We start from the raw sequence: 14253 nt of genomic DNA on the forward strand, positions 1-14253 counted from the left end.
GAAATACGCGGACAGCAAACGACTAAGAATTTGCCATATTAAATTAGCAAAGGGAAAATAAAATTTGGACCCCCTGGGAAGAAATGTGCCATGGTCCAAGTGTGACAACGTTGACTCAATTTGCTTTTAATTAGCTACTTCAGCACATTGAATAAAATTACAATTGGATTAGAACATTAATTTTAAATCCTGTTTCTGCTAAAGGAAAATTGCACTACAACCACGGCAAAAAACAAGAAGATATTGGCAACCCACACTACATGTCTGAGCCTTTTTGGCTGTTTGGTGCTGAACTGTACAGAGGTTGTTAAAGCTGCATCTCTTTAAAATGTCATGAGAAGTCTTTTAAAACATCTAAAATGAAGTTGACACAAAAACATTTTTTAAAGTTAACTAGACTCATCTAAAACTTGTTTTGCATCTCTCAGATTAAAAAAGGGGCCAAAGTTTTGCAGCAGTCGAGGAATTCCATACTGGAAATCATCCTATTAATAACCTTGTACGTATAAGTCTGAGCTGCACAAGTGATCTGTACCACGTCTGGTTTTGGTCTGTGTTTACATAAGAATGAATTCTAGTACATTTAAAAGATAGAAGTTAAATAAACATGAAGTTTAATGTCGATGGAGCTGATTCAAGTTTTAGTTCCTTGATAGTGTTTATATGTTAAAATGCGTTCAGACCAACTTTAGCCCTGTGAAATACTCAGTTTGTCAAATCAGCAGGGGCACCAGTACAGGGGTTTAACAATAAAACAACACAGCACTGTGTTCTGCTGTTTACTATGAATGCATCAGGACGAAGAAGAAAATAACTGCCTTCATGATAACTTTCCGGAGTTGTGAAATCCCTTGTGTTGTTTAATGCAGGGTTGTTTACAGTCTTAACGCCCACCAAGACCCACCTGCCAGGTAAACACTTTCACAGTTTTCTGTTATAATTACTTTAGTCTCAAGAGCCACAAAACATATGATGCAAATGTTTTCACAGGCTGAGTTGTAGTCCCTATGAATAGCAAAATTATATTGTTATGTAAAATTAGTGGAGTCCCCCTTTAAGAAATAGTCTGGGTGAATATGTTCACTGTACCTCCTGGCGTCGACCACACTCTCCAGCTCTCGGGCTTTGCGTGCAGCAGTGCGTAATATAGGGTCTGGGATGTCAGCCAATCGGGCCACATTCAGGCCGTAGCTCCGCCCTGCAGCGCCTTCAGTTAACTGGTAGAGGAAGGTGATGAACTCTGGCTGAACCTCTCCGTCTGTCAGCATACACACACACGCATACGTTAAAATCTGCAAGTGCCAAGTGATAATAATCTAGAAAAGTGAGATTTTCTAAATGTAACTGCAAGGCAACATTCAAAGCCTAGAATTCCCATTACAAAAACTTTGAAATCATTTTCATATGCGCACACACACATACCGTCAGTGTCAGTGGCAATGTCAGGTTCATTGAGTAGGAAAGCCATGTGGAAGTTAGACACATGTTCAGGATATACCCGCTCCAACTCACACAGAGGAGGGTAATGGGTCACAAACAGGGTGAGGGATTTTACCTAAGAAAAGGAGAAGAGAGGGCAGTGTTAACATGTCAGGTCTAAAAGGCTGAAAAGCTGCCAGAGACCCCGTATACTAGACTTCTCTGGATGTTAAGGATCTGGAAAATGGCATGAACAGGATCAGTCAGCTATAAATGCAATCTGTACATTGTGCTCACATTGGATAAGAAAAGAAGTGGGGTATAAACAAGCACTGCAGTCACTGCTCTATACCGGCCGTCCAGAGGAGCGTTTATGTTATTGTTGTTTCCGACAATCGAAGACGGCAGCCAACAGTAAGAAAAGTAAGTACGGGCTGAACAGTAATGTCACGTGTGATGACCCTCCATCTGCTATGTTTTTGTTTTACTGACAATATAACTACCACCTTCCCACCAACTCACCAGCTTCGCAGAGTGCCTGTGAAAAATGAGATCTGAGTACAGAAGGTAGACAAGATAATCACATAAAAACTGAAGTAAATATTGCAGTTACCCAGATGCACATCACATTTTATTATCAGGTGTAAGAGAGGTCATGTTGATTGAATAATGATAGATGCAATCCCATTTCCAGTACGTCTCTACACTGTCAAATTAAAAGAAATGGCCCAAAAAAAAATCATCTTTAAAACATAAAAAGACAAACTAATCTGCAATGCAACATATTCCCCATAGCAAACTCAATTTACCAACCCTTCATAAAAAAAACACAGAAAGGTTTTGTAAGCCCTTATATGCATCTTCGCCCTTACTACAACTATACGATTAATATGCTGAATTAAAACTGGTATCTTGATTCTATTCTACTAAATGTTTTTCTTTGTCTTTTGACCTCAGTGAATATTAATCATATTATTTATTTGACCATTTCTTAGACAAAAAAAGAGAACAGAAAGACAAAAGACAAAGAGAGATAAAGTGATACATCTACCAAATGGTAGGCATCATAACAAATGTTGCATTATGTAACACTGTCTGTGTTACCACAACTAAGCAAAAGTTGTAGTTGAAACACGAAGAGCAGAGCATCTACATCTACCGTTCTTTGGCACATTGTTACTTAACCGCCTTTGTACTCTGCAGTGTTTTGAGCTAATATTACACGAAGACTTGCTTTGTGAATATTGCCTCCAGTACAAACCCATACATACAGCATTGTGTCTCTTTTTCCCAGTCTTTTGTAGTTTCTTTCTGTTAAAGATGTGTGCAGTCAATCATTCCAGCTTTTTTAAGGCTCTGGAGAGAGACTGAGCAAAGTGAAAGCACTTCAACTCATCCCGCTCTTCCCTAATCTGTCAGGCCACCCAAAAATCGACATGATCGAACTCTGGCATCAAGGTCAAGACGTGAAAATCACAAAAAGCGGGTGTGGCACTCACTCAACCTTTCTCTCAAATGCATGCAAACATTTTTCCTCTCAGCGCTGCACTCTCAGGACAGCTGCTTAGAGCTCTTCACTAAAACAAATGCATTTCCTTTCCCTGCTTACTTACAGCACATTCACATGTGAGTGGCATTAGGGAGGACGCATTAACACAAAATACTTTCTGGACAATGTGAAAAACAAACAGTTGAAACACTGATGCTGGATTAAATATCCCAAAAATGTTAGAATCAATAATCATTGAGTCTGATGATGACAGTAAATGATAAATAGTGTATGAGCTCTCCTGGTGAAGCAGGCCTGAGTCTTGCATCATCCCAGCAGACAGGCGGCTGCAGGACTCGGCTGGCTCCAGGATCTGCCCACTAACTGCTCGGCCTAAGAAAGGTCACACGTCACTAGTAATACCTCCCTCTGAAAGACACGTACATAGTGACTCCCACATGCTTCGAACAAAGACACACAGAACTGCACAAACACACACACAAACAAGCAAGCTACTTTAATCATTCCTGTCCACCTACACTGAAAGGTAAAAACAAACGGAACGTGTCACAGGGTGGCAGCAGCCTTACTAATGGTCTGATTAGGTTCTAATGGCAGCTCATTACCAGACCACCTCAGGGTAAACTGACAGCTGTGCTCTGCAGAGCTGGACGATCTGATGAAATCAGTGCTGATACAATTAGTTAATTAATTGATTAGTCGGTTACCAGAAAATTCATCACAGGCTATTTCAATAATCAAATAATCATTTAAAGCAAGATGCTCATCCATATTTATGTAGCTGGTTGGATCGAATAGGCAGTTTTAAGGTTTTGACCTTTTGTTACTTGGGGGCGGCAGAACAAGCTGAAAACACCTTGTAAAGTTGTTGTGGTGAACGTGTTCGCATGCAGTGACTTATTTCCACAGATATGAAGCAACACTAGCGTTCATTTGAAAATGACTCTTGAGCAACTCCTGAGAAATATCTGGCTCTGTAGCTGCTGAACGCTCCACTATGTGCACCAGCAGGGCACCAACTGTGTCTGCTAATTTGTATGCAACACAGTTGGTTTAGCAGAGCTTTTTCACTTAACACAGCTGCCTGCTTCTGCACGAAAACAACACTGATGAGAGCTGCGAGGGAACTAAAACAATAACGTTGCAGGCAAGAAAAATCAAAACAATGAGCTGAAAGAAACTAAAACGCTGTATAGACTGGTGGGGAACTGAAGAGTCATTTGATAATTATCTGTGGGTTTGCCACTACAAGCAACACCTCATCATATGATCCAATGTGTATTTAAAAATTAGTTTAGCTTTAAGTTAATTGAAAGTTAAAAGAACAATTAAAAACAGTTGCGGCCCTAGAAGAAACACTGCTGAAGATCAGAAATATGATGATGAATAAGTGTGTATGATCTTTATGACTACGATATAGACAAAAATATTTAATTGGAAGATAGAAAAAAAACACGAGGGGAGGCTGATTATGAATAGTTGTAGTCTGGGAATTGAAAAAGAGGATCATCTATAAACATCAACTCCTAATATAAGCTAACATTTGCAGTATATTCATAAACAGAAATATTAAGGAAGATGAGTCCAGAAGGGACAGGCTGTGTGTTCAGCTCATTTGACACCAAGGATCAAATAAAACAGCATCCCTGACAGACTGCTGTTTGGCCACATGCTCCCGGATAACACTTTCACTGCATTGTGTCACTTTGCGCACCTCTTCTTCTCCTATACGCCTCTAAATAGGAGCTCCAAATTGGTGTCTGTTTCACTGTACACCTGTAGAGATCTGTTATTGAAGTAATCTGATCCAGAGGAATCTGATCCAGAGGAATCTATCCTATTAAGGCCCTGTCACACAGTTCCGTATGGCAGAAACGTATGCTGGCGCATATGAAAACGTTTTGTAACATGCTGAAAAACGTTTCACGGCCTCAACAACGTACACCAGCGTATTGCCGATATTCCGTATACACCAGGAATGCGTTATGCATCTGTTGGCCATTCGCTCTGATACATTTTGTATAAATACGTGATACGCTATCGATAGGCTCTGTGTACGTTTATATACGTTGTATATGCTAATTTTCATATGCGCTAGCATACGTTTCTGCCATACGGAACTGTGTGACAGGGCCTTTAGACACAAATCCAATTCCAATTCGTGCTCTCACCTCACAACTAACAAGGCACTCACTGAGGTGCTGTGTGTGTGAGAGTGAGAGTGAGAGTGAGAGAGTGAGAGTGAGAGTGAGAGTGAGAGTGAGAGAGAGAGAGTGTGTGTGTGTTGTCAGATATTTCATATGGTGAGGATTACTTAGGTGGAGGCTAAGCAGCACTCAGCTCCCAGCAGGCTCTGTTTTAGAGCGAGGAGATGCTGTGTACAAATTTACAGAGATAGAAAACCATATTTGAAAGTGAAATACGCTGCTGTGTGTGTGTGTGTGTGTGTGTGTGTGTGTGTGTGTGTGTGTGTGTGTGTGTGTGTGTGTCCTCTGACTTTAGTCAATCTTGTTTTCTAATTGGCTTAAATTATTCGAATGAGGGTTAGTGACAGGTGCATAGGGGACGAACTTCCCTTTAGATTATATTTAGTCTTTTGTTTAAATAGAAATACATCCAGGGTATAAGAATAAGGACTGTTTAAGATGCTTAAATTGACTTTAAGCACTGGCTTTAGGGTGCTTTCACATCTGTAGTTAGAAACAATTAAACACTTTTTAGAAACAAATAAAAAAGCTTAAAGATTCTTGGTGCAGAATTTGTGCTTTTTTCTGGTAAGGGTGAATGAGAAACATTAATTTAGCATCCATTCATTTATGAAATGTAAGAGTTTGTATTAGGGTTGTCACGATATCAGATGCTAACCGGCTCAAGTGATGTCTCTCGAGTCATCGTCAGTTGAGCCTTAAGACAACGAGTTTAAAAATGAGGGGGGTGCATAAGCATAACAAACCTAAATCTTGGCTTATCAATCACCCTAATTACTTCTATATATTATACATTTATGACTTGGATTGTTAAATGGCTGGCCGATTAAAACATGTTAAGGCAAGTTGACCAAACGGCATGACAGTGCAAGTAAAAAAGATTATATTAAATGTTGTATTACTTGTGATATAGCTGTAAGAATGGACCAAATGAACTCATGCAACCTTTTATTTATTGAGGCTACATTAATAATTATAATTAATAAAGTATTATGGTAAAATGATGCAGTTCAGTAATCTATCTAAAGCTACACAGGGCAACCATTCTGATAATCTATTAATTTAATAAATTATTGTTAAAGGAATATGCTGAACCTTCGCTACTTTCAGCTCCTCAAAATGTAAGGATAAACTGACGATGATTGAAAATGTGATCTTTGGGCGGTAAACTGTTGGTTTGGAGAGGATGAGCAGTTTGATGACATTGGGAATTGTTACTATTTGACATTGTTTTAGACAAAAGTTTTAATCAATCAATCCTAAAAATAATCACCAAACCCCAAAGTTGACTTCTATTAGTACCAATATCACATAAGAATAGTTTAATTTACCAATAATTACAGTTAGAAAATAACCCTGAATGACAGGTATATGAGAATAACCACTGAAATCATTCAGCCATATAATGTAGATAAATGAACAATTGGATAATGAACGATCAACAATAGAAATCTTGTTAATGGACCTTATTACCTGAGTTCAACAGAGTATAGTACATTACAGTGTCTCAGGGCATTTCAGTTATTAGACAATGTTATGTTGTATTTTTCATCTTATCTCTAAACAGATGTCATGTTCATATAAATGCAGAATCTGTAGGCAACGGGACAAGATTTTAGTACCGGAAGCGTTCTGGTTTCAGTTTGTAGTCCGGTGTATTGGTAAACCACGTTTAAGCGGGCTTTGGTTAAATCGGGTGAACAGACCGTATGGAGGACAATTTAGCTTTTTGTTATTTTAAAATTAGCATGTAAACTAGTCACTTGTGAAAAAGCAACTCTAACTCAAACCTTAAAGTGAAATCTACTTGTGACCCCTCATCAAAGCTTAGTGTGGACGAGAGCTTGTGAGAAGTTTACATTTTCCATATTTAGGATTTTTAGACACTAAAAATGAAAGGGATGAAAGTATCCTGTATTCGACAAAAAAAAGAAAAAAGTGGAGTTATATCAGAGAAAGTACACATAGAACAGAATAGATATTTCTTATATCATCTTGCAACCCTTCCGATTTGTATCCTGAGTTGATATCCCTGTCTGATGTCCTCACCCACATGTTAGGAACCACTGCTCTAAACCATGTATGGCATGCAATGAAGCTCTGAATACAATTCTCACAATCAAACTTGCAAGAGTTTGAAAAGGACAAAGGAATGCAATCACAGTGAGTTGAGAGAAAAACTGACTGGCATCTTCTCCATGTGCAGTATACAGTACAGAAACAGAGCAGCGCGGTGCAGTGGAGCACATGTGGGTCTTCGTAGGAGCTTTGTGCATCAGCGTGAGCACATCAGACCATTTACGCCCACGCGGAGCGATACATCCTACTGAAAATGTTCCCATTAGTGTGCAACCAAAAGTAAGTTTTAGTGAGTTCTAGTTCTCCTGTGAGTCTAACTGACAAGTCGGCTGAATGTGTTGCACACAAAGAAAAACAAACTCTGTCTATAAATTAATAATGTGCATTCACACTATTTGACATCATATATAATAGCCGGTACAACTCCTAATCCAAATGTGACAGGCGAATTAGAAAATGTCTAACAAAGACGAACAGGACACTTTAGTTTATATTACACAGCTGAGAACTCATTATTACAGTTTGACACGGGCTGCATGTTTGAAGTTGTGGCATCAATTAGGGCACACAACTGTCATTAGAATTAAATGAGGCATGCCGCAATACAACATGCATCCCTTGAACAACTAGGTACCTACAGTACGTTTTAGTGGGTTCTAGTTCTCCTGTGACTCCAAGTGTAAAGCTGGGCCGGATTCTGCCTGTTTCTACAGCGCAGTGTTACAACGTTAGTGCAAGCCTGAGTCATGGTACGAGTGGAGAGCGATGTGTAGTGATGAGGACCTGCTGTTGGCGTGAATAAAAGTGAGTCCAAGTGAGAGTGAGTAATGGCTAAAGAAGAGGAGAGTATGAGGTAACATCACAGCTAGAAAGGAACATGTACTGAACCAACCAACCGTGTGCTGCTCGTGATTTCACCATAAAAACCAGCCTCTTCTGGCAGAAGCGACTCCTAGTTTTCGTGATCGTCTCTCCTCTGCTTTTCTGTTTCTTTTTCTCTTCCTGTGTCAAGGCTGTCTCTTTTATTGAGTGGTGTTATGAAACCCATCTACATTCTTAACTACCTCTCAGGTGAGTGCTGGGGGACAGGCAAAGGTGTGTTTCTATAACAACCAAGTAAAAGAGGAGTAGTCTGACTTTTGACGTGAACAGTTGAGTCTGGTGACGAGGAGGATGAGGAGGATGAGGAGGATGAGGAATGAAAGACTCTGCAGGTCTGTTTGTACTGAGGAGGCCTTTCGCTGTAAAGCATAACTTCTTGCTTTCCTTTAATAGCAAGGCTATTCTAACAAATCAATTCTGTTATACAACAGTAGTTCGAGAGCCCCCTTCTCCTGCCAACAGCAGCTGCCTGCTGCATTAGCTGCTACTTACACATTTTAATTCTATGTTTTCTAGCAGGATTACATAACCCCGAGATTCTGTCCAAAGACTAATGTGGAACTGGATAAACATGGAAACGGGAAGGAGTTTTTCAAAAAATAAATATTTATTCATCTATATTTGAACAAGGGTAACTCGGGGCAATTTGGAGCTTTTTGAGTAAGGCCTTGGAAAACAGAAAATAAACAAATACCTAAATAAGAGCTCTCATAGATTGGATACAGCTTGTAAGATTACCCAGAAGGCAGCAGTGGAGTAAGTATACTTAAGTGGTAAAACTCCAGAAACCCATCAATGGTATCCGTCACTGTGGACTGAAGTGGGAGCTGCACCCTGGGGCTCATCCTTTCATAACCACCAGGAGGCCCCCAAATTGAGAATCAGTGTTTTGTGTAGTTCATCAGCTGTCAGCTAAACAGCTGTTGTTGTGCTTATCCGCTATAGCCAGCAAAACAAAGTTCCTCATGTGCGGGATTAAATCATGTTCCCTAAGGTCAATGTGGACCATCTGAGTTGATAAATCCTTTTTCCCCAGAGAAGCTACAGCCTGGAGGGCACTAATACCACACGCACCATGAACACTAGACCATTGTACCGCTCAAAACTGATGAGTCGGCCGAATGTGTTGCACATATAAATAAATAACGTTCATTCACACCATTAGACATAATATCTAACATCCGGTACAACTTCCAATCCAAATGCGACAGGCTAATTAGAAAATATGTAACGAAGACCAACAGGACACCTAATGTTTCTTTAGTTTATAATATACAGGTGTGAACAGCTGAGAAGTCACTTATACAGTTTGACACGGGCTGCGTGTTTGAAGTTGTGGCATCAATTAGGGCACACCGCCGTTCATTAGCGGTGTGCCCTAACTGATGCCACAAACTCAAACACGCAGCCCGTGTCAAACTGTGGAAAACAGTTCTCTATTGCAGTATTGATCCGTTTGTTCAACACAAATTGGTACAAACAAGTACTCTAACTTCTTCTGCAACGATTCACTTGCCAATGTCGGTATTGATAATCTCCTTCACTGACACAAACCCTCCTCTCTCGTTCTCTCAGGGTACTACTCATCTGTTCTGTCAAAATGGACACACACACACACACACACACACACACACACACACACACACACCATTAAGATTGCTAAGATGGACGTTGGGAAACCTGTCATCTGCCTTTATTAAGTGAATGTTTCATGAGAATTAAATGAGGCATGCCGTAATACAACTTGCATCTCTTGAACAACTAGGTACCTAGGGATCACTCTCTCTCTCTCTGCTTTTCCATTGCAGCTGGCTATCTCACAGAATATTGACATTATAGATCAAGCCTGTCCACAGTTCTGCTCAGTTTTCAAGAGCTGCTCTGCTGCTAAAGGCCTCTCTGGAGCCTCGTCTTTCTCTCTGCAAAACACACAATCACTGCAGTCTGCAGATCACACAAGTACATACAATCAAACACTTGCATGGACACACATACACGCACCTCTTTAGACCATTAGCTTAATGGTTAATTGGACTGTCTTCAAGATGCAACAAAGCAGCAACAAGATGAATGTGTTTGGATGACAACAGGCTGCATTTCACCTTAATTGGGATTTTGACAGCCACACTGTTCAATGTCCAATCAGGACTTCCCTATGCTTTTCATCCCTTTTTCTTTCCATCTTTAAATCTTTATCTGTCTAATTCCCATGTCATTAGTACAGAGAGACCATTCGTAAACTAACAAACACAAACTTACATCTCTGATGAAGTACTCCAGGGTGGCATAGGCGATGGCAATCCCATCATGGGTGCTCGTGCCCCGTCCCAGTTCATCAAGGATGATCAATGAACGGTCGGTTGCGCGTGACATGATCTCCGAGGCTTCAGTCAGCTCTTCCATGAACGTACTGCGCCCTTTGTAGATGTTGTCTGAAGCCCCCATCCTGATAATCAGACAAAGAAAAAATGTCAGAGGTCAAAAGTAAAAGGGTGAGAAAGAGTTATGCTGAGATCAGGTTACACAATGCTTTTTGTTTTTTGAGAGGGTGAATGTGACTCATTGTGTAGTCTGTTTTCAGGGTTAGATTGAAAGTAGGACTCCTTCAAGAAATACAATTCAAGTTTACCGTTGGCCTTAATACAATCATTTGTTGCATTCAACAGTTGGAAAAGTTTATTTCGTTTTAGGTTTTATATAACCATCTAACCATTTGATGAACTCGTCAATGAAAATAACATTTACACTTTAAAACATCAGTACAAGTTGTAAGCAATAAGATAGAAATTAAATGAGTAATGCAAAAGTGCATTAGTCTTGAAGAAATAAACATTTTGGTAATTACTGAAACACTTTCGTCTGTACACACGAAAGTGCTATAAGGACATGATCATGTTATCATTTTGAATACATGGCAATGCTTCGATTATAAAATGTCATCTGACGTTTGGATTCTTCTAGTTATTAAAATGTTTGTTGTCAAAGTTGAAGCCACTGAAATAATTCTGTTGTTCCTCCAGAAACCCAAACCACCCACAGACAAATTGAGCATTTTTCAATATGTGAACCTGCTCGTCCTCCTCCTCTTCTTCCAAAACTACATTCTAAGAAAAGTGAAATGGAAAAGGAGGGGTGTGAAGAAAGTGAGAGAGTAACTATAACACCCTGAGGTTCTTTTTTTAAACCGAACAAAAGAAAAATCAGGATCAAGTCTCGTTCTCACTCCTCGTCATGCATCATACGCGTCAGTCTGAACTCTAGCCCTCAACATTACGCTCTTTTGAAAAGACCTTGTTCGATTATTAACATTGTGACTTCTGAAAGGGTAAAAATGTCTCTTGTTTTTGTTTCCGTCTCTGGTTAATTGAGTTGAACATCCAGCCATTTCCAAAATTCCTCTACGTTTTATTTTCCAATTATTCAGGATTTATCCTCATTCACTCTAAAGCATCCCAGAATGAAAATGTTCAAAACCCTTTCTGCAACACTCACATAGCCCAACACATAAAAGGAAAAACTTGATGCACCATCAATTATTAATTCACTCGGTTTTGTATTGACCGCAGCAGCTCACACAAAACAAATGCAGATTTGTAAATGTTATTTTGTGTGTATGTTCCTGACAATTCATAATTTGGAAGCAAAACCTTAAGTGCGGCTGATTCTCGCTTTATTTTTTAACTGAGGAGGGTGCCACAGAAGAATCGGATACCATCATCCCTTGTTCTGAGTATGCCATCGCTAAAACCAACCCTCATCAGCGCCCAATAGTTAAATAGAAAACTAATAATCAGTTGGGTCATCATTAGCATTCAACTATTTTTGTAGTTTTAGAAGATAATTGTTATTCGGCCCATTAGACCCGACCTTTGGAAGTCTAAATCTCAGTCCGGAGGTATAATCTGCTGATACAACACCCTACACAAGAAAGCAAAAACGTTCTCGCATGAGGCCGAGTGTGTAATGAGAAACAACACGATTACAGTTATGATTGATGTTAAACTGTCGCCTGAGGAGGAATTTAAGGCCAATGACAGTAAATCAAATGTGGAACTACATTAAACACTGTTGGTGTTGCCACCTGTCGAGTCCATGTCAGTAGACATTTACAGAGATACAATATCAACAAGTTCTTCACAAGCCTCAAAGCCAGTTTGAGAGCTCCTCTGACGCACAGATACAGACTGACAGACAGAGCAGGGACTCCAGCTGGATCACAGATGCCACATTTATCTGCCAGTCAGCTTTTCTCACCTCTAAATCTGTATTTTCCTGTCCCGATTGTCCTTCCACATAGTGCCATAGTACAAATGAACCACCAACAGCACATTACCATGGTAACCTCACAAGCCATATAGGAGAGGGGCGTGGCAGACATGGTGTCTGCATTTAATTAGCCAATTTGAGGGCGTGTGTGCGTGTGCGTGAGACAATCAGATCTATACTGCGTTGCAGAAAGGACGGGCAGGATCAGATAAAAAGCTCTGTTCACACACTCCGTCTGTCCACTGATGAGCGGATGCACAGCAAAAGCACAGACTCGCTCCACCAGCTGGGTGTCCTGCTGCTCTGCATCGAGTCCCTCCTTCCCGCCAAATAAACTGCTTCTGAAAATAGAAGTCCATTTATCACACCTCTCCAGAAAACATGTTTAGTTACATTTCCATTGTTTTTCTAACAGTCATTGTTCCCTTGTTGCTTTCAGATCGCTCCAATAGAATCGATCAAAGCATCTTGTTTCTTGGCAGAAAACCAACCTTAATGTAAAACACACTATTAAAAACATGACAGAACCTGCAATGATCAATAAGTGACAATACGGATGCTGCTTATTGTTGGCTTCTCGATGTCACCTGAACTCACTGCCTCTCAACCTGTTGCATTTCATCATATATCACCCACTGAGGGTCCTGACAGAGGAGAAAACTTCAAGTGCAATTGTTACATTTTGCAAATAAACTTTTGCAGTTTCATATGCATGTTTACCATTGATGCCTTTTAAACCTCAATTAAACTTCATGGTAGTTTCTTTTCAAAAATACATATACAACATTGAGTGAGAACATGCGGTGGGAACATCATGGAAAACCTTTAATAGTGTTTGATCATTTCATGGTGGATTTCACCTTCTAAGCCTTTCTTTCTGCCTTTTTTAAAAAGTTTTATTGACTTTTGTTGTTGTTGTTTACTGCGTGTACTGAGGCTATTTGATTTGCAAAATCAAATTACTTATTTTTCACAAGTCGTGTTTATGTTTGGTTAGTTCTGTCTTTGATGCTGTGTGATAAAAATAACTGCATTTTATTTTTTATATTATTTCATGTGGACACCAGAGGACTAGCAAACACTTTGTTAATGCTAACGAAGATCCAAATATGGACTACAGCTACATTAGGTAGACACAAAGCACAAACATTTAGATACTGCTTGCATACAGCCTAAAGAATGGCACAGGCACTCTGAAACTGCGGCACTACAAAAACTCTGTCAAACTATTTGGTAGATTTAGGATGTATCATTTTTCCACATGTTCAACATGTTTCACATCGCTGTACAACACCCACCAAGGTGACCAGCGTGTGTGAGGTCTTTCTGGATATTAGCCACAGAAAATTAAAAGAATAAGCACTGCAATTTCTGATGGGAGGGGAGCTTGTGAAAAGATTTAACACACGGTATAATCACTGCTACGAGTCCATGGTCAATTAAAGGTCCTTTTCAAAACTCAGTTTACAGTCTGCTTCCTTTTGCTGTTTCCATAACAACCACGAAGGCATGGAAGAAGGTACTCTATAACCTTCAGGACTCAATACCGACAATAAAACACACACAGAGCAGCTGCATACCTGCACATATGCATCCGTCTGACACACACACACACACACACACACACACACACACACACACACACACACACACACACACACACACACACACACACACACACACACACACACACACACACACACACACACACACAAATGGGCAAGAAAATAAAACATATGAGGCTGCTTTAAACCAATCTCCAGATTATTCACTTTACCCTCATTGATAATCAATCATGTGGATCAGTTCAGACAGGATATCCCATTAGACACCTACGCGCCATCTCATTACCCCCAACCCACTAAGTCTGCTTAGTCCACTTACAAGCTC

At 39.9% G+C, this 14253-nt stretch overlaps 1 protein-coding gene across 1 annotated transcript in view; it reads right to left on the reverse strand.

The window, feature by feature from the left end:
* msh3 (mutS homolog 3 (E. coli)) overlaps positions 1–14253 on the reverse strand; it is a 42870-nt gene that overhangs the window by 877 nt on the left and 27740 nt on the right. The window contains exons 21-23 of the mRNA XM_029438786.1: positions 10357–10543; positions 1423–1555; positions 1090–1258 (exon numbers count right to left, since the gene is read on the reverse strand). Coding sequence (XP_029294646.1) covers positions 1090–1258; positions 1423–1555; positions 10357–10543 — 489 coding nt within the window. The remainder of the gene's footprint in view (positions 1–1089; positions 1259–1422; positions 1556–10356; positions 10544–14253) is intronic.

Source organism: Cottoperca gobio, chromosome 9 (genome assembly GCF_900634415.1).
Source record: "Cottoperca gobio chromosome 9, fCotGob3.1, whole genome shotgun sequence".
Lineage (NCBI taxonomy): Eukaryota > Metazoa > Chordata > Actinopteri > Perciformes > Bovichtidae > Cottoperca > Cottoperca gobio.